At 44.8% G+C, this 20,601-nt stretch overlaps 1 protein-coding gene across 7 annotated transcripts in view; it reads right to left on the reverse strand.

Annotated features, from left to right (window-relative positions):
• Positions 1–17,507: 17,507 nt before the first annotated feature.
• The window catches only part of SVIL (supervillin), a 134,453-nt gene continuing 131,359 nt past the window's right edge, over positions 17,508–20,601 (reverse strand). For 4 of the 7 annotated variants that reach the window (XM_058825573.1, XM_058825555.1, XM_058825562.1 and 1 more), the window contains 3 exons: positions 20,053–20,174; positions 19,084–19,239; positions 17,508–18,957 (listed from right to left, as the gene is read on the reverse strand). In XM_058825573.1, the coding sequence (XP_058681556.1) occupies positions 18,871–18,957; positions 19,084–19,239; positions 20,053–20,174 (365 nt within the window). In that variant the 3' untranslated portion in view covers positions 17,508–18,870. The remainder of the gene's footprint in view (positions 18,958–19,083; positions 19,240–20,052; positions 20,175–20,601) is intronic. The other 3 variants (XM_058825566.1, XM_058825579.1, XM_058825592.1) reach the window with 1 other exon arrangement.

The raw sequence follows: 20,601 nt of genomic DNA on the forward strand, positions 1-20,601 counted from the left end.
TGTGCTGCCAGCCTGCTGTTCCACCAGGCACAGAGCACCTCACAGTCCTCTACAGGCTCCTGTGCCTCTTCCTTGCCTTGTATGGAGATCCTCTGCACAAGGGAACCTGCCTTGGCTGTGCTGCTCTGGTCTTTTTCTCTTTCTCTCTATCTGACTTCTCAGAGAGAGATGCTGGCCAAAGTCGAACACACCATTCCAGGAGAGGAAATACCATTATACTGGCATCATGAGTGAGAGGGATCCTAGTGCTGCATTAAAATGAAGCATGAGCCTGGGTACATCTGGGTTGTGTTCTCAGTCATGCTCCAGGTTTTCTCTGAAGTTTGGCCTACTTAATCAGAGGCTCTATGCCACAGGCTCTCTTCCTGTGAAAATGGCTGTAATATTTTCCCTGCATCTTAAACCTATTGGGGTTGTGAAAGACTTGGATATTTAAGGACCGACATAATTAAAAATGCAAGATAGGGTGGATTAATTATACCCCAAGCTTCTGGTAAGAAAAGCCAAATATCTTGTTCTATGTTTTTATAAGGAAGAAATATGTGTTTGAAGCATGCTGTGTATCAGACTCTGCTCCCCAGTGCTGATGCAAGGGGGCTGAAGCAGGGCTGGAGCTGGGAAAGCTGTGCTGGGGAGAGCAGGAAGGGAGCTCCCCCCAACCTGTGCTAGGGCTGCTGCTGTGATTTAGTTAAAGATGAGGGTCTGATTTGTCAAATTGCTGAATGCTGGAGCTGCTGAAAGACCAGGGTGGAGATTCCAGTCTGACTTTAGAACCAGCTCAGCACCAAACACCCTGCTCTGGTGTGTGGGGCACGTTTGGTTTTTTTGTTATATAGCCATACACAGCAATCATGTTCTCTCCATGCATGGGTGAGTCTGCATGACTGCAACATGCATGCTCTTCTTGGCCTTGGGGGGGAAGGATGAACCCAGCTGCAGATTTTATATGTTGGGGTTAAGCTCTGACTCACTGGCAGCTGATGCAGCTCCAACCCTATTTCTTGTTTTGAGTAAAGAGAACAGAAAAAAAAAATCAGCCCTGTTTGATTTGTTTCTGTAGTAGCAGCTGATCTGGATTGGATTTTATCCAAGTCTTCATGTTATTATACAGCCCAATCCCCATAAAGCTATTAAAAAAAGATGAGACCCTTTAAAATATTGTAAAAACACTGTATAAAGGCTTGCTTAAAATGTAAGAAATATTGAACTTCTGCCAGGGATTTTGGTATTTGAGCAAAAATTCAGATCCCATTACAAGATTTGTTACATAATTGAGCAATTAAAGTATCCTTAGTTAAATAACCAAAAATCCCCCAGTTTTACTGTTTTGATAGTGAGTTGTCAAGAAAAAATAAAACAAAATATGCCAGTGTATGAGCAGTGGAGCAGAGTTCCTGCAGGAGGGAAAAGCCCACAAGCAGACTGATGGTGGTGGTGTATCTCTCTCTCATAGTAACGTGACAATGTAGAGAAAGGAGAGGATGGGGGAGCTCACTTGTGGTGTGTGTAAGAATTGGCAAAGCAGTAAAGCCCTTATTTTCTCTGGATAATTTTTTCCTGAGTGAGCAAATGCCTGCTATAGAAATGTCAAATATTTTCCAAGTAAGGTTCCAGGTAGAGAGTGTTCACTTGCATATCTGAGAAATCACTTAAACTTCAAACTTCACAAACAGATGTCAGTGTTTTGAAGCTGCTTGACATTATTAAAGATGCAGGTGGCCCATTGGCACTACTGACCTAACTTTGGGCAGTGATGGGCGTTGCCTGGAGGTGCAGTATCTCATCACTCTTCCCAAAACTCTGGTCACGCTCAATGAGAAAAACCAGGCTAAGATGAACTATAAATCTCAAAGTACACATTTTTAGTAAAAATTATGTGTGAAGTCTGATTTAAAAAATTATAATAATATTGATGTTACTGGAGTGTATGTCATTTTTCATGTGTAACAGGAAACACAGCAGATCTTTCATGTCAACTTAGGCCAAATCCAGCAGACCATGAAACTCTAGAGAAGAAAGGGATTTAAAAATTGCCGTTTTGTCTCCAGCCTCCTGTTTTCCTGCTGCTCTCAGATTTCCCCAGGTGTCTTCTCATTTTCATCAGCTTCCAGCTGCCAGGACCTTGACATCTAATATGTTTTTAGAGTGCATTGCATCCAAGTGACCAGCGCTCAATGACCAAAACATGCCTGATCAAGACTGCCTTGCAGGATCTTGTCTCTTTGCCTGGTCCAATCCTGCAATGTGTCCAGCACCCCCAGTTCCCCTCTCACTGGCACTCTGCTGCAGTGGCTGTAAGAATCACAGCACAGTTTGGGTTGGAAGGACCTTTGGAGATCAACTAGTCCAACCCTCCTGCCACGGTCAGGGACATCTTTCTCTAGATCAGGTTGCTCAAAGCCTCATCCAACCTGACCTTGTACACTCCCAGAGACAGGGCATCTACAACTTCTCTGGACAACCTGTTCCACCCTTATCATAAAAATTTTCATCCTGATGTCCAGCCTAAACCCTCCCTCTCACTGTTCAAAATTGTTGCCCTTGGGCTGTCACTGTAGGTCCCTCTTCTTTGTTTTTAGCTGCCACTCCACAATACTGGGAAAGGGAGCATGATGGAACATAATGTCCAAAGGAGCATTCATTCCTTTCCCTTGGGCCTCTGGAGCACCTACCCATGAGGATGCACTCCTGCTCCCCCAACCAGGGATGCTCTGACAGAGTGCTGGAGGAGAAGGTCTTCACAATTCTTACACCCATGGTTGCACTTAATTCCTAGTGTCTCTAAAACCAAACTTGGTGGGGTGATGGGTTTGTTTTGTTTTTTTGGTTTCCTTGTGGTTTTCTTTTTAAGTGTGAGTCCTTTATGTCCCAGGTACAAACATCTGCAGGGCAGCAGAAGCTGCAGTGGCACCATGCCTGTGTCTAGCTGGTATCAGGCGAGGTAGATACCTGCTTGCCCTCTGCTGCCTGCACAGGACCCTGCTGCTTGGCCTGCAAGTGAAGGTGGCCCAAAAGAGAGAAATGAGTGGGTGTGTGCTGGGCCAGCTTCACACCAGGAGACAGCCAAGGGGTTGAACTTAATCTGACAATGGAAGCACTTTCCTTAGAATTTGTTTTGTTAGGCTTTTGGGCAATGGAACTGGAAGGGATTGTTACAGGAATAATGCCAGGAGAAGCTCTGGAAAGCACAGTCAGGTCCCATAGCTTTAATGTGAACCTTCTCAAACTGTGCAAATTTGGCAAGTTGAGTTTCCAAGTTCATCAGGCTGAGATGCTGACGAATGAAAGAGCGAAATCTCCTTTTCACTTGGGTCCAGGTGGAGCAAGGGAACTTGTTCTGGCAGAATTCAGTGTCCCAGAAATCTGCAATGATGTATGCTGAAGTGTGTGCCTCTACCCTATGGGCAGAGTGCAGTATCTGCAATAAACTTGTATGGCCTAAACCATGCCCAGAACAAGACAGTGCTTTTCAAAAGAAGCTGGCAAGTTCTTACCACAGCCTTCAGCAGTTGCAGTTCAGCCAGCTGATTTAATAAAGGACTTCAATCTATGTTCTGCTTCCAAAAAACCAGATTTCCCTTTACTGTCCAAGAAACAACAGTCAACTTAGGGGAAAAAAAAAGTTTGCAAATATGAGTGTTTCCTTCAAACTGTGTTAGGCTGCTTTCCTGCTCAGCTGGCACTGCTTTGAAATGCACATGTGATTATTTAACATGCCAATTAAATGTTTTGTGTCACACATGCACAACCTCTTTTACCACTTATTTGACAGCTTTGTAAGGACCCTGTGTTCATGCCTGCACTGGAGCAGCACTGCTGCCCATGCCAGCCCCAAATTCAGATATGTCTGGTGCAGCAGAAAATGAGAAATGAAGCAGAAACATTACCACTTTGCTTTTCTTCTGGGAAAACACAGCTCCTCTGCAGTATCCTGGAAAAGTAGTTCATGTTTGGGGTACACAGAAATGCTGAGCAGCTCTTTCACACACAATAAAATATTATAATGATTTATTATATCAGAAACCTTTTGACTGTATTTCATGAGCTTCTATTATATTGGTTTATTAGAAGAGAGACAGTCCTCATTAAAATAATTTCCAGAATTAAACTAGAAACATTATTAAACATATTTGGGGCCATAAAAGTTTCATCTAGGGGCAAGGCATGTATTGTTCCAAATGTGAAAGTAAAAAAATCCTTTTAAATGTGAGGAAGGTGACAGAGTACAGTTTTACAAACTGTGATTTAAGTCTTATCAAATCTTATTTTCAGACTGTGCATTATTTCTGTGAGCAGTCTTACATGTAGAAATACCTTAGATAAGGTTTGGAAGCAACTAGGTAAAAGACAACAGAGTTTGTGGTAGCTGCTTACTCAATTCTGCAGTCTGAAAATAAGGGAAGGAAGGGTTTTATGCCAGAGAAACTGAGTGACAGCTTTGTTGTGCTTGCTTTTCAGATCACCTCAGGCTTCTCTAGAACAATTTATTTTCCACTTTACTGTGTATTTATTAAATGGTTTGTGTGATGCATTATAAAACCTTGAAACACAGCAGCAAAATCCATTTTCCTCATGTTTCTACCATCATCAACAACACAAAAGCTTTGGCACAGCTCATCAGCAGAGCACAGGTGAGTGTCAGACACATTTTCTTCCTAAGTCACATAAGAAAACTTCCTGAAATGTTGTGTGCTTGTGTTAGACTGGACAGACTGACAACTCTGCTTAATGACACTAGAGGAGTTTAACATAATTTAATGCTACTTTGATCACTAATCTCACCATAAAGAAAGTTGTGGGCTTTTCCTACTTCCCCAACTTCCACTGATTTCATTGTCCATTGATGTCAACAGGAATGAGCATCCTGGGTGTGCAGTGGCAAGTCTGACATTTTAATGAGCCAAAATATAGGAGCTGAACAGCACTGAATACCCTTGCCTCTATAGATTACACAGTTTTAGAGGAAGAGAGAGACAGAGTGGGGAAAAAAAGGCCCTTTTCTGCCTAGCTTTCTACTGACTGGAATGGAGAGAGCAATTGGCCGGTGATAGGATTGCATCCAAGTCCTGATTTTTTTCCTTTAAAATGCCTGTACAAGAGAGAGCTTCCAAAGGTTCTGAATAAACATGAGGTAAAAAATTATGCCTCACTTCTACTGTGAAGAAAAATTAACTGTAGAACAGGAGTGACCCTTCCCTGGTTTGATTTTCACTGCAATCCCAGGAAGTAATTACAGCTTGGCCACCAGGTACCTGGCCAACAAACACTCCCAGTATGTTGTAGGTTAATTTCTACAAAGAATGTGGTGTGGGATGAAGTCACCTCAGCACTGCCAGTGTGCTGCCAGTGACATAGGTGATAGCTGAGTGCAGTTAACTATCCCTTTTTATGTCCTCTGGGCCATCCTCCATAAAACCCACACAAAGCAGGATGTCACACCTCCTTCGTGGTGCAAGCAAGGAAAGTTCCAGACTATGATGAGCAATGTTCTTCAGCACTGCAGAAAAAGAGTCCTGATACCTATTTCTGTACTCAGCTTGGTTCTGGTAGGGATTTTAAGCAATGTGATGAATATAAGGTTTTCTTTTCTACAGAACAACAAGCCTCACAACAAAAGAACCTGAAAGTAAAGGTTACCTTATCCACTTCTTCTTTGCTGAACTATCCCAGCAGCACATGGCCTTGTTTCCTTTTTCTACCTAGAGCAGTTTTGTGTACACCAATTAGACTTCTCCTTTGGGAAACCACCTTCTATTAATTTGTGCCTCTGTCCTTGCATAAAACACATTTTACCCTGCTCATGCATTTATCCCATTACATCTAATCTTATCCCACATGAGCCTCACTTGGTGTTTATAGCCTTCAAATACTCGCAGAGGGTTATTAGATCCTCCTCCTTTAGTCACTATTTAGAAAAGTTGTTTATGCCAAATTCTTTCAGGCTTTCCTCATCCAGCTGTTCCCTCCCACCTTTCATCTGATGTGATGCTCTCTGAAAGCCTTCAGCCTGTCTGCATCACCCCTGGTGTGGGGTGTACAGTAACAATGGCAGCAGCCCTGCTGCAGCCCCAGCACACCCCACTCTGCACTAAGATACCTCAGTGGGCAGCCCCAAATCACATGGACCTGTCCTGGGCCATAGTGCAGCAGCGTCTGCTTATTGATCTTCCTGCTTTCCAGATTTCTCTGTCCTATTGAGCAGTAGAGTTTCAGACTATTTTCCCAAATATATCAACTTTGGTTTTCCCAGGCACAGTCTAATTCGATTATTTCCTGCACATATTTCCAACATCTCCAGCTTCCCCCATATTATTGCTACATCCTCCCTCATTTGCTTTTCACTGCTTGGGCCAAATTACAGTGAAAGCAGATACGAGCCAGGATGTGTATCCAGGCTCTCTGCCAGCTATTTTGCAAAGAAATCACCCAGACCACAAGATCTCACCCCTCACAAGTCACAGTGACAAACTGTGAGTTAGCAAATAGCTTTGTTTTTTCCAGCTCACCTGCTTACGTGGGCAGCACCAGCAGCAGTCACCAGCTGACCCATGCACTCACAGGGGCTTGAAGGTTTTACATCTCCTACAGTGACTTGCAAGGTGCACTTAGATTCTCAGGGGAAATCATCAGGTATTATTTCCAAGCAGTTATTTGTGGTTAGACACAAAAATGGACGTGTCCTGATTTTCACATGCCGAGTGTTTATAGTTTCAATTAGGGCTTTTGGCCACTGTGCTACCTAAGGAATGAAGTTCTGGGCATCATGTGACCAAGAGTGGAAAGGTTCACCACCTTTGAAATTGCTTTTGTGTTGGTGAATGAATCTTAGCAATTTGGGAATTGTTTGCGTGTGTGAGTGCATGTGTGTGTGTGTGTTTTAGCTTTGGAAGCAGAGATCAGGCAGAGGAGCATTATTATTCCCAGAGAGCACAGGGCCTGAGGGAGCGATAACAAGTCACTGAAAGTCTGTGGCCTTACTTGGGAGTGGGGTGGCCTGTGCTTCAGCCAGGAAGCTGTTGCATATTTTCCCTCCTCAGAAATAGCCTGAATCATCTCACACCTACATAAGCTGCTTTCCAGGAGGTGACCTGCTTTCCTGAATCCAACCATTTAATCAAACCGGGCTTTATTTCTGTTTTAGTTCTTTATGTAAAGTTACCCCTGGTTCATGAACACTTTCAGCAGCTGTTCATGGCCTTTTATCATTGCACTGCTCAAATTCCTTGGGACTTTTCCCCACTTAATGACTGAGGCATTGTGTCTGCTGGGGCAAAGTGAGTGTTCCTAACTTCACCACCCAAGCTTTCAGAAAAGGGGCTCTTTAGCAGAAAACTGCTTACATTTCACTAGATCACACATGACTCTGAAAACTAATATTTACTAAGTCAGACTCTATCCATGCAGCATTCTTGGTACCCAGCTGCCTGATACTGGGCAGGCAGGGTCAGCTCCATGGAGTGGCTGATGGGATGTGGCTCACAGACCCAGCACTGAAGTGCCTGGTAAGTGACACAGGAGTCACCTGCCCAACTCCCCCTGCATGAGCCTGGTTCCCTCCAGTGTCCCCCCTGCACCAGCAGACTGACATCAGATGGTCAGGAAGATGGCTGGAAGGTAACAGTCAGTAGTCTGTCAGTTCAGACATTACCCCCAAATCTCTCCTTAGCTGCAATAACAGTGTTAAAGGGCAAAGGCAAGACAGTGCTGCCTCCACCAGCCTAATCACAGCCAGGTCTGATGCTACTTGTGTAGAGGACATTAGTGTGGACCCCTGTGCCTTGGGGTCCCTCAGGGAGGGCAGGAGGACATCCTGCATAGCTCTAGGCAGGAATCTGAGGAGTCCTACTGCAATGGCAAGGGCTTAGGGTAGACATCCAGTGCGGAGCCCTGGGTTATTGAGAAAACTTAAACACCTGTGGATTCCAATTTTGGCATTCCTCTCTCCTCACTCTGAAGTGGAGCCATGGGCTCCTTTATTTAGGGGTGTAAGGGAAAAACCTTTTGGATATAATTCACCCGATAATATTCCTGCTGTCTTTTGGATGAGGTGACTCCAGCAGCTGAAACAGAGTTAGTTCTGCTGACATTTCATGTGTGATCTGAGCAGAGGTGATTGATTTCCCAGACTTTCCCTTAGCCACTGTGTGGAGCCATGAGATGGATTCAGGTGTAAGATGCTCTGCAAGTCTGATGGCTGAAAATGGAGAAAAGGAAGAGAGGGCAGGCAGAGCACTGCATTGGGCACAGTGACAAAGCCATTTATAGCTGCTCCCATGCCCTTCCTTATCTTGCTCATTCCTGTCCATCTCCTCTTGACATGGAGGCAGGAGCAAAAGCTGAGGAACTACTGGGGCTTCAGCCTTAGTAAGTATTGCAAAAAGTAAGGAAGGGGGACTTTGAATGACGTAACTTTCTTGGTCCTTAAATTGTCTGTGCTTACCCAGCACCAGAATCAGGAAAAACAGCCCAGAAGCATCCCAGCTGGTGGGCTGGGAACCAGTGCAGGTCCCTGATGTCAGTGCAGTGCTGTGCCCAAGATAACAAACCCAAGGCTTATTAGCTCAGGTGCAATGCCAGGCAAATGTGTCAGTACTGCCATCAGACCCACTGCTAAGCCTGTGTGACACCAGGTTGCACCTTGTGCTGTTACCAGCTCTCTGCACATGGACAGCCCTGGGCTGCTGCCTGGCTTGGGGTGTGCAGGGCTCATAACCACTACCTTGCTTCAGCCAAATGTGCTGGACCCACCTCCCTCTCCATCAAAACGTCGTAGAAGTGAAAGGGAGGAAAGTTCAAGCTTGTTTTGGTCATTCATTTGAATCTGTGCTTTGGAAATGAGCAAGGAAATTGTCAACAATCATCTGTCAAAAGTAATTCACCCTTACTCCATTATTCCTATGCCTTGGGAAAATGTCCTTTCCTTCCCACTTGATGTAAAGACTGCCTGACTCCTCCTAGGTATCCAAATGTGTTTTACAGGTTGAAAATTTGTGGTCCCAAAATACTTTCAAGAGACATGATGCATGCAGGTAACTAACACGTGCTGTCACTGTGCAGTGGGGCAAGAAGTCTGCTGTTGGTTATTCCATTTAGCCCATCCTAACAGTGTTCCCATTGTAAGGTAAAAAACACTTGAGCATTCAGCACATAAAGTGCTTAAAAAGAACAGGGGTTTTTTGGGACAGTGGTGGTGTGAGGATGGGAGAGGGTCTCTCTGCAAACTGCTGCACTGTGTCTGGCTGAATATTTCAGCAGCTGAAGAAAAGCCCCCCCCCAACTCTTCTGCATCTGGGCACCCAAATAAGGGTGTATGTATTCAGCACAAGCACAGCTCTAAACCCCAGCCCCAAACATGAGCAGGTGCTTCTGCCTCTCTTTTCATCATCTGAGCACAGCTGATGTCTCCTGCCAATTTCAAAGGCAAGTGAATACAAAGGGGAAGGGTGTGAAGCAGCTAGGGGGTGGCAGGAAGGGGGCATGGAGGGGGCCCTGCTTGGCAAGGTGAGTGGTGCCTGCTGGGGTGGTGGGCAGTTCTGCCAGCTCTCTTTGTGCAGCTCTGTGAGAAAAGGGGGGGAAGGAAGAGGCGACAGCAAGGGAGCAAGTTCAAAGGGAAGCCACTGAGGCCAGCGAGTCATGGCTGATCTGTGCCAGCTGCAAGCTGCTGCTTCTCTAGTCTGTGCCAACTGTTTGCTGGAGTAGGGAAGAACCACTAGGAGTGTGTGGGTTTGTGGTTGGTGGAGCTGGAGGAGGAGTGATGTGGATCTTCCTTACTGATACATAGCAATCACAAATTCACTAGCACCTGGCATTTGGGATGTACCTCGGTACACAGCCACAGCCTGGTTGGCCCAAACAACTGGGTCCTCAGGGAGAAGGAAAGAGTAGCTATGCTTTTCACAATTGCTCCAGAGCAAGGAATGCCACAAAACCCTGGGTGCGCCAGGAAGTCATCCCTGGAGCTCCCACATGAAACAGGACCTTAGCATTGGCTTGCTTAGACCAGCTACCAGATAATCAGCTGTCAGGAAAAATGCTTGTCCCTAAAACTGTCCCTGCTGAAGTGCTTCCCTCTCCTTTGTGCCCTGTGCCAAGGTCCCCAAAGGGCCACTACAGTTCTCACGGCCAAAATACAGTTTTGCCTTTTCATATGCTTCTGGCTGGAGCAATGTGGTTGATGCCAACCATAACTCTCCTCCCCAGGCTGGGATATGCCTGCATGGGGAGAAGGTTTGGTCAGGGTAGGTCTGACACAGCAGTAGAATGTCAGAGGGGCAAATGAGGCCGCTAAAGGCTTTTGGTGAGGGGCTCGTGCAGCCATTTCGTAGCGTAGTGCCAGGGTCACACCGCGGCCAAAGCCGGGCAGTGGCACTGCTCTGCCACCCCGCCGGCCTGGGGGCAAGCCAGGCACGGCGCCCAGGGCACGGAGCCGTCACCTGGTACGGGAGAAGGGCCCTTGGGAAGGCAGGGGCAGCCGGCAGCTCCTGTTTGTGCCGCTGCCTCGAGCCCCTCCGCAGGGCAGAGCTGTGACCGGGGCTGGTCATACCCAGCTCTCCCAGAGCCGTGTGGCGATGGCGGGGCTGTCACACCAAGCTCTGCCGGGGCCGTGTGGCGATGGCCGGGGCTGTCACACCAATCACACCAAGCTCTGCCGGGGCCGTGTGGCGATGGCCGGAGCTGCCGGGCCCGCCGGGCCCCGCCGCGCACAGCGAGGGCAGCCCGGGCCCGCGGGTGGCGGCGCGGCGCCCCCTGCCGCCCGCGGGGCCACATGGCGGCGGCGCCCGGGAGGGAAGGAGGGAAGCGGGAGAAGGGGAGAGCCGCGGCCGGGCGGGGCGGCCCGCGGGGCTTAACGCCGGCGCCGAAGTTGCTTGCAGGGCCCACAGGGCGGCAGGAGGGGAAAGGGTCGCCGGCAGCGCCCAGCCCGAGCGATCGGCTGCTCAGCCGTGCCACACGGACCCCGCGCTGCGGCGAGAGGCACTCGGTCCGCCCGAGGGGCGGGCGGCTGCGTGCTCCCGTCCCAGCCCTGCAGCGGCGCTTGCAAAGCCTTGGCCAGGTGGGAGGCACCCGGTGCAGTGCCCCGCGGCAACACAACAACAACCTGCGTCCGGCTCGGGCTCGGCCGGAGGAGGGGTGAGCCCCGCCGGGGATGATGCTCTCACGGCGGTCAGGCAGTCCCGACGGGCAGAGGGGGGAGAGGGGCAGAGCACAGGGCCCTGCCGGCCTCCCGTGGTACCTGTGCGGCACTGGAGGGAGGCCCCGTGTGCCCGCTGGCTGCGGTGCAGCAGCCGCTCGTCCGCCCAGTCAGACACCTGCTCCCGCAGGATGCCACGGCCGTGACTCATGTGATGCAGCGTGAACACGGGTCAAGGACAAGCTCCCATTAACTTCAAACAAGGTTGGCGGCCTTCAGCCACTCCGTAATATAAAATGAAAGGACTTTTAATCACTCTGTTCTGGCACTTTTCCAATGGTTTTCCCTCGTCTCTTCCCTCCTAAGGCTCAATCATTATCCCATCTACCAGGACAGTTTCCTCATTAGCATGCATCCTCTAACCAGCCTTTCCTGAGCTCTGGCTGCTTTCCCACACATGGTTCTTTGGAAAACACTGCTTTAAAGGTTTTCTAACTCTTCTGGAAGAGTATGGCTAAAAAAGGGGAGGGCTTCAGAAGGAATCAACCCATAAGAGATCCCTTCATGACAGAGTGGGGAGGCCACTTATGCATGTGCTTCTAGAAGCTTCACTTCCACACTTGGTGGTGTTTGATAAGGACCATCTTGTTCTGGAGACAGAACATGGAAACAAATCTGCTGCTACCAGGCTTTCACAGACCACTGCCTCTTCTGTGTCATCAGAAATGAGGTAGATGTGGTAAGATCCTCAAAATAGAAAACCACATATTCTAGCCCTTGGTCTATGGTATATGAACATCCACAAGTGATGTGTGTTGAGACAGGTGGTATCTTGTTTGTCCAACCAGTATGGGCTGTTTATAAGCCTCACCTTATGAAGTCTTTGCATATATTTTAAAGACAAACTGTAGATATTCTCCAGTGACATCTGTTCAGACTGGTACCAAGACTGGCAGTGGTTCCAGAGGATCTCATCTTCACTGGTCATTCCTAAAGGATTCCAGGTTGTCCCTCTATTGCTCAGACTCAGGATTTTCAAAGTTCATTCATTTTGCTGCCCTGTGTAATTTTAATTGGACCTTCTATGCTTCATGTCACTTCCAGCTTTCAGTCCTGCATCTGTTGCTGCAGAGACTGTCTTGGAAGACTTTGCTCATCCAGCAACCATGGCTTGGCAGAATGCATAGCTCTATTGAAAACAAAAAGCATTGCAAAAATTAAGTCTGTTTTGCTGGAAATTTTAATAGTAAACCAGAGGCTTCTGGATGAAGTCAAAACCTCACACTTTCTGGTAGTTTTCCTTTTGTGAAATGTTCAGCCTTCCTTAGTATTTATTGCATTGGTGTGGTGCAATATGTGGTTCTGCTTCTGGTTTGCAGGCAAATTTTGAAAATCTTTTCTGAAATAGAGAATAATATTTCCAAGATCATTAATAAACCATTTGGAAAGAATTGGGCTGGTGGTGGGGTGGGGTGTAGGGGCAAATACACCCACTACAACAATACAGAAAGGTACCAGCAATCATATTCCTCAAATACGAAAGTTAGAATTGTTAAAAAAAACACCCACATATTTAAAATGTAAAACTTCAGTGAAATGAGGGTAGCAGTCAGAGTTGGAAAAAGAAAAAGCAGGAGAACCAGCAGAGATTTTACTTGGAAATGACTTACATAAATGACTTGAGTTCAAAAACAGCTTTCAAAGTGAAACGATAAAATATTGCCTGGGCCCCTGTAGATAAACCAAGCCAAATCAATTACTTTTCTGTCTATAAGTCATGACCACTTTATAAAATATAGAGTGAGCAAACAGAGGCACTAATAATAAAGTGTTACCACTTCAACAACATTATTATATACAGCATCTGATTTGGGGAGTAGGAAGCAGGTGCCTTTCCTCACAGGCAGTTGCCATGACCAAGGGTAGTGATTGTATTGAGGTTATATGTTTACTGGCTGCTAAAAGACAATTAATAGCCACATGAGCAAACAGTTAACGGTTTATACGGCACATTTCTAAATTAAAGGAATTAAACATCAGTGTTCTGCTACGAAGCACAAGTGGCTCAGCAATTGCCACTGTAAAATGAATGTGCTGGTTAGCACAGCCTGGAACACACAGGCTGCAGAGGGAGATAGGGGAGTGTAAAATTGAGGCTGAGCAGGTATCATTTAGTGAAATAGCAAATGGGGTCACTACAGATTGCTTTGTCCTGACTTCCCTTGTGCTTTCACAGTGCATGCACTCTAAGACTTTTCTCTGGTTCAGTAACTTGGCAATTCCATGGGCAGGTACCTGCAGAGGAGAGAGCAGAACTTTGGGGTGGTTTAGGTAACATTTGCAGCTGTGGTGCAGGCAGCCCCTCAAGGCCCCATCCAGCTTGGCTGGCTTGGTAGAGCCAGAAGTGGAGAAATACTCAGCTGCAAGTTTGCCAGCACAGGGCCTGGACTGTGTGTGCAGCATATGGAGCAGAGCCAAGGACCTCAGGTGCACAGTCAGTACCTTTTACCATGAATCTCTACAACCGACTGTCTTCTGTTTGAATAGATAAAGGAGAGTTTTATTCACATACCCTAGTTCCTTGCTGCAATGAGAGAGCAGAAAATGAATGTTTCTTTTACATAAATATCGTATATTTTAGCAACAGAATGTAAGAAATTTGCCCAGAGTCTGGTTCTTGCTGTGAAAATATATTCTGTGCTAGTCCTAGAGGCTACACTGAGCGGGAGTGATTTACAAAGGTTTATAAAAGTGGCACTCTGTTGCCAAGAGGGAACTGTCAGTAGAACAGGACTTCATGTGAACATGTCATAGGGCTGCCCTTATGACAGTGGCTGTAGAATCAGAATGGGGACATCTTTGCCTCTTGGGTTGTACATCCTTGTGAAGAGCACAGGATTTGACATGAAAATGTGGAGATGAAGTCCCTGCTACTGATCTCCTGTGCCTGCTGCCTGGGCACTTGGGCACACTGCACCAATTCTCCAAGGAATAAAGGACAGGGAGCACCCAAAGGCAAAGTACCAGCTGCAGAAAACATGGTTGTGTGTGGAGTGTATGGTACTCCCTCTTTTTCACCATTCCTCTGAAATATGCTGCACTTTAGGCAGAACACAAACAGAGATGATGATTTACTTAGCTTCAGCTCTAGAGCATGCAGCATTATGGGCTGGTTGGGTTTGCTTCTTCAGTGGCTTTCCAGCTCTTGGAATAGTCCCCACATGACTGGCTGCCAGCCCACACTGCTCTCAGTGACCCCAGAGCACAGAGACACGTGGAAGAGGACTGTCCTACCCATGGGAAAGGGCTGCCAGGTGAATGGCTGGTGAAACCCTGCCATATAGCTGTGCATTTCCCACATCTACCCCCGAGTCTCACAAACTGGAAAATCCCACATGAAACATCCTTAATACAGAGCAGAGTTTAAGGCAACCTGTGAGTCACAAAACAAGTGGCTGCATCCCTTTTCTGCTGGGATTGGTTGTACTTACCACTCAGTTATTTGGGCTGTGCCTTTGCCCAGGGACAGGTTTTGTGCTTGTTCATCTCCAAGGTCAGAAATCAGTGCCTGTAAAAATATTGCTAGCAAGGGGCCAGTACAACACACACAGATCTTAATGTGAAAGAAGAAATATTATTAAAATATTTTTTTATTATTTTAGGATCAGGATTGTTGATTTAAGATAGAGGAAAACTAACACTGTGACAGCGCCATCCCACAGTCACAGGTTTCAACAAACCTTGCCCACAGAGACAGTACGAATGAGGAAACTGCACTGACTCTCTAGGCTGTTCTTTGGGCAGTTTTAGCTACTACCTCACTTTGATAGGAGCAGGAGTTACAATTAGCTGTTGCTCTCAGATTAGCTGTTTTTCCAGGTTCTCTTACTCCACCAATCGACTTGCATGAAAACAACACAAATCAGCATTAATCTTACAGGGTATATACATATGAGACCAGAGGAGAGAAAACAAACCTGGCATTTCAAGCACTGCACCACAAATCCCTTCACCCCCATCAATTCACCAGTCCAATCTCAGGAGGAAAGCTAAAATGTTCATCTACCTAGGGCAGCATCTCAGGCTTGTGTGGTCAACCCCATGCTGCTGCCTGTGAGAAGGAAAGTGTCCTCAGAGCCAGCACTGCCTGGCTGAGCACAGTCCTTACTTACCCTGTGCCCAAAAGGGAATTCCCTGCAGCATCAGCTGTTGGCAGCCAGCATCATACTGGGAGGGAACTGGAGCCTCAGTGGAAAGGAGGCACTTTGGAGAATATTATTGGGCAATTTCTCATCATCTACTACTTGATCCAAAAGCGAAACTTTGACTGGGAGTTAGAAGCAGACTGGTCAAACTGTTCTTCCCCTTAGTGCAGCCAAGCAGGGTTGTGGGGAGCCTGTCCCACCAGCTGAAACCTCTATCCCAGCAGGGCTGTGCACACAGTGGGACTCACCACAGCAACCTGCCACTGCCCCTTTCCACAAAAGCACCACAGGCTTTCAGAGAAGCTCAGAATTCAGCTTTCACCAGTTCTGTACATGGATCCACAGCTCCTCCTGAGCTAAGTACATATTTGGGAGACTGGTGGGACAGTGGTAGGCAGAAGAAAGTTCTCCCAAATGATTAAAGATTAGTTTTGGTTTTTTCTCCTTTTACCTATCTCCTATTTTCTCTCCTCTTCTGGCTGCTGCATACAGGTAGCAGATTTTTCAGACATAATGTTTTATTTGTTGTTTTGGCATACTAATGTATTCACATTTCCAGCCCATTTCACTGCTAACAAAACCTTATGTGGGCAGGAATAACTGTGTAATCAGAGAACAATACTTTTAAGAGTCAGGATGGGACAGTTTAAAACCATAGGAAATAAAATCATGACTCAAGGCCTGAAAGCTATGGTATTGACGGAAAACACAGAATGCCATGTTTAATGTACTACCTTTTTCATGTGCAGACTTCTTACACTAGAAACTTTGCCTAAACATGGAGTTCTTGGGTGTCTATTTGAAACAAGCAGAGAACACCAGGTAACCCAGGCAAGCAACCAAACTAACCCTGTCCCCCTGGCCATGCAGGACACGTTTCAGCTCTATTTCCCATGCAGGGCTCTAAAACCAGTTCAAGAATATTTTAATGGCCCTTTGTAATTTCCAACCACAAATGGCATCCCTATAGTGGAGAGGGAAGGTAGCAGAAAGCTAAAGCATAATCTACAATTCTGTCTAAGGCCTGACACTGATTTGCTTTCTGTTGTCAGCTTCACATTTTGATAGTAACAATATATAATGGAAAGCATTGTGATAAGTAACAAGTATATAATGGATAATAAAGTATTTTCTGCAAAACCTTAAAGTTTTCCTGGGCAATGTTATGAGAAAAGCACCCAGGTAGAAAGTTGGGTTCTGTGTCCTGGTTCATGGAACTGGGCCATTAAATACAAAATAGTGGAAAATTTACAGGGACTCTGAGATCTGACAACAGCGAGTTGTTTCAGTGCCTGCAGCCCCCTTGCTGGCTCTTCTTGTCTTTCAGCTGAGATTCTAAAGGCTTTAAGGTGGGTGAATGTTGCCCTTCAGCAGCACTTAAGGGCTGACAATGTTTTCAATAAACAAAAGCAAGTGATACTACCCTGCCAGAGGGAAAACCAAGGTCAATCATGCTATGCAAATCAGCTCTCGGTTGGAGAGAAAAATCAAAACAGAGGAACCTGCTACCCTCATGGTACAGACTGAACATGAATAATCAAAACCTAATTCCTGCTTGATTTTATCACCAGGGAGGGTGAAAGAGGAAAATATATGGGTGCAAAAATGCTTAGATGAATACAGCAGTGGCTTTAGAAACTTGTCACTATAAAGCCCTGCATTTTCAAACTAACAGTGTATACATGCAGCTGAGGACCTCTGAGGAACTGGCATCTAAACAGCTTTTTGCTGGCATGTATGTAAGAAGCATTCTGGCTCTGAATACTGCTCCTAACATTTTCTTGGGTTATTTCATTTCAGTTCTTGACAGAAACCCACACATGAAAGGAAATGCTCCACTGCTAAAAATTCACCTGTAATATCTCATGTTAGGTGAATAGTACTTATGTATTTCTGAGTTTTTAATTCATTTACTTAAAGGCTTGGTTACAACTTACCAGTCCATCTGTCAAAACAAGATTCACTTTAACTATGAAGCAATATTTATTGCAGATCTTGCAGAAATCCACACCTCACACATTCAACAGTCCCACTTCAAGTCCCTTGGCCTAGGAGAATGACAAGAGCAGCAACAGGCACCACCCCAAGAAAAGCTAAAACCTGAGATATCACCACGAGCAGCTCTAAATGGTTGCAGGGCAGAAGGAAAGGTATGCAGACAGGAATGAAAATGTGAAACCCACTAGGATACAGAGGAGAACCACACAGCTTGTTATAGAAATGCCAAATGCCTGAAAAACATTTCAAACCATAAGCAAATATTTACTCGAAGATTCTATTCAATGTCCTAATTAATTGAGTGAAAAAAATTTTATCTTCAGTGCTTATTGAAAGAATAGACACAACGCTAATTTTCAATTCAAATTTTACTCCCAATTGCACAAAGGTTGAAAAGATTTTTTCAAATTTTGAAAACCAGCATAATAATTTTGGTTTCATATATAAAACAGGGAAACCCAAAGAATACAGAGTTGTGTGACTGACAGGTTCCAACATTCAGCATTAAAGTTCTGCCCAACTTTATCTCATACATTGATTATTTTCTACATTATCTGCTTCTCAAATTATAACTTTGTACAATACCCACAGATATCAAAGGTTAAAATATTTTGAGAAAATACTATGTTATGGGAGGTTCCAATGCTAGTACAGATTACAGTACAAATTAATGACAAGTCAGAGCATCGCTAAGAGTTTATTCAGAAGCTTTTCCTTTCGGTTCTTATATCACAAAAGACATGTTTAATGTTTACAACAAGGATTAGAAACTGAGATGTTTTTATTTCTACTATTATAAAAGTAACATAGGAGACCGTTCTAAGCCATCTTCAAAATGCAGACCAATCTTTTTTTTTTTTTGTATATAAACTGTACACAAAAAACAAGGCACTATACATTTTTGGATAATAAAGTATAAAGGTTGATTCGCATAGTTTCTCAAGAAATCCATGCTATAAATACAAATGCTTTTTTCAGTTTAGCACCTGAAGCAGCACTGAGAACAATTCATTAACTATTGCAAAGAGAAACTTTTCAGAATGCAAAGGAGATACATATTGGTGGTATAGCTAATTCAGTACAAGCAACTGCCATCAGCTACTTTTCTGTAGTTTTGACATGGAAGTCTTGAAAGTGAATACATATTGCATTGTTAAATACTTGTTCTATGTGTTTATATAAATATAAATTCTTTGTAATCCACAAACTAACAAAATAACACTTTACAAAGAGAACTTCTTTAAAAACAAAAATGGCAAGTATTGGATATAGCCAAAGGACACCTGCAGCAGTAGCTCAAGAAACTACTGTTTAAGTGCATAGGAGAACGGAGCTTAAAAACATTACCTTTAAGAGTCAAAATTGAATTCCATTTTCAAAGAGTTCTCTTGGCCTTTTATTATAATATTACACACCTCCAGATAGGTAGTCACTAATAACTTCGAATTATTTTTATTTGTTCTGTAAATGTAGGGTACAATTCTTCTAAAGGACATAGAGAGTGGACATCCCTTTAGTGCTCACTTCCATAAACACAGCTTAGAAAAGTCCTTTTGCCTTCTTCAGGTTAACTTGCTTCCAAGATGGCAGTGCATTGTACTCCTCTCTTGTCATCTCTAATGCAACCTGCATTTAAAATGAAAGGATGTACTATTAGCAAAAACAACTGATGAGTAGCACAACCAGCAAATTACCCTCTTGCATGGTTAGGCATAGATGCACAGAGTAACAGTGCACCTATTCTCTCCTTACCTCAAAGTCCTCATCTGAAAGATAAATTTCAAGCTTCAGTGGATCAACTCCCTCAGGCAGAGGCCTAGCTAAGAGATCTGCTAATGGATACACTGTTTTACACAGCTTGGCCAGCACATCCTCTACAAGTATTATCTGATTAGAAACCTCAGCGTCCTGAAAGGAGAAAACACAGAACAGGATCACAATGCTGAAAGCATCAGCTGTGCCCATGGCCATCTGCAGATGGCATGGGATAACCTGCCCTGCCTGAGCACAAAGCTGTATGTCCAGGTGTGCACAGAGGCCAACAGAGCTGCCCTACAAAAATTTCACAGCTAAAAACAGGTCTGCACTTAGCAGAAGGACATCCTGTTTTCCCAGAATCTCAGTTTAAGGCTGAAATCTGTTTTTAGTCATGAAGCCAGCATTTTCTACTAAGGATGTCTGCAGAAGACTTACAAAACAGAAAATGTCATTTATGTTGAGATGCCCTTTGACTGAAAGATTTAAAGCAGCTACATGTAATTTGGCTGTGACTCTGAATCCCAGATGAGGAAGTCAGTAACAAAGCCCTTGGGGCCAGCTGATCCTTTGAAAGGTGTTTTGTTCCCCTGCACTTTGAATCTGGGGAACAGACCAGAACTGCACATTGCTGCATGACTGAAACAGCTAATCTGTTAAGCTCAAACTCCAGCACATCTCTTTTTAAGAGATGATTCAGGTAACACTTTTCTTCTGTTTTTAACAAAAAAAGAATATGAGAAGTTACATGAAAAATCAAAAAGCAATGCCTCTGATATACACATTCCCAGTCAGAATTTAGCTGTGTTGCTGGTTTTTTTTTTCCCCTATGCAGACTTCTGAACTGTGCTTTCTAAGTTTATCCTCTGGATCTTGGGGCTTGCCAGTGGAAACAACCAGTGTAACTGACAACACAAGGCACAATTACTAGCAATAGGAAACAGATTATGCAATGAAAAGATTTACCATTTCTGTGATCTCTGCGATGTCTTCCCTGTGCTCCCAACTTGGGAACATATTAGTGAAAGTCAGAGGTTCTAGGCCAGCATGAATTAGATAGGATTTGGGCGGCTTCTTTACATTTTTTCCTAAAAATAGTCAAAATACAAAGAAAAGGAGGGAGAAATTACAAAAGGTACAGTATTTTGCAATCTCACCCACTATTTAAAGCTACCTCCTAAGGGTATTTAATTTTTCCTGAAAAGCTGAAGTAGCTTAAGGCAGAAAGAATAAATTTTCCAGGATTTCTTTTTAATTAATATGGGACCTTTTAACATGTTTTTCAGTATTTTTACTGTATCTGACTGCAAAGATTAAAACATATATGCTGAAAATCCCCAACAGCTCCTTCTAACCCAGAGCCTTTCTTATCTTACAAAAGCAGACTTAGAATAGAGTAAGCAGAGTGTGATGGTCTGAAATTAGCCAAATTCAGGTAAATGAAACCTTCTGGTATGCTCAGCAGAAGTGTCCTGCCAAGAACAACTAAGCTTAAGCTTGGAGGCTTAGTGAGAA

This window comes from Ammospiza caudacuta, chromosome 1 (assembly GCF_027887145.1).
Source record: "Ammospiza caudacuta isolate bAmmCau1 chromosome 1, bAmmCau1.pri, whole genome shotgun sequence".
NCBI classification, from domain to species: Eukaryota; Metazoa; Chordata; class Aves; order Passeriformes; family Passerellidae; genus Ammospiza; species Ammospiza caudacuta.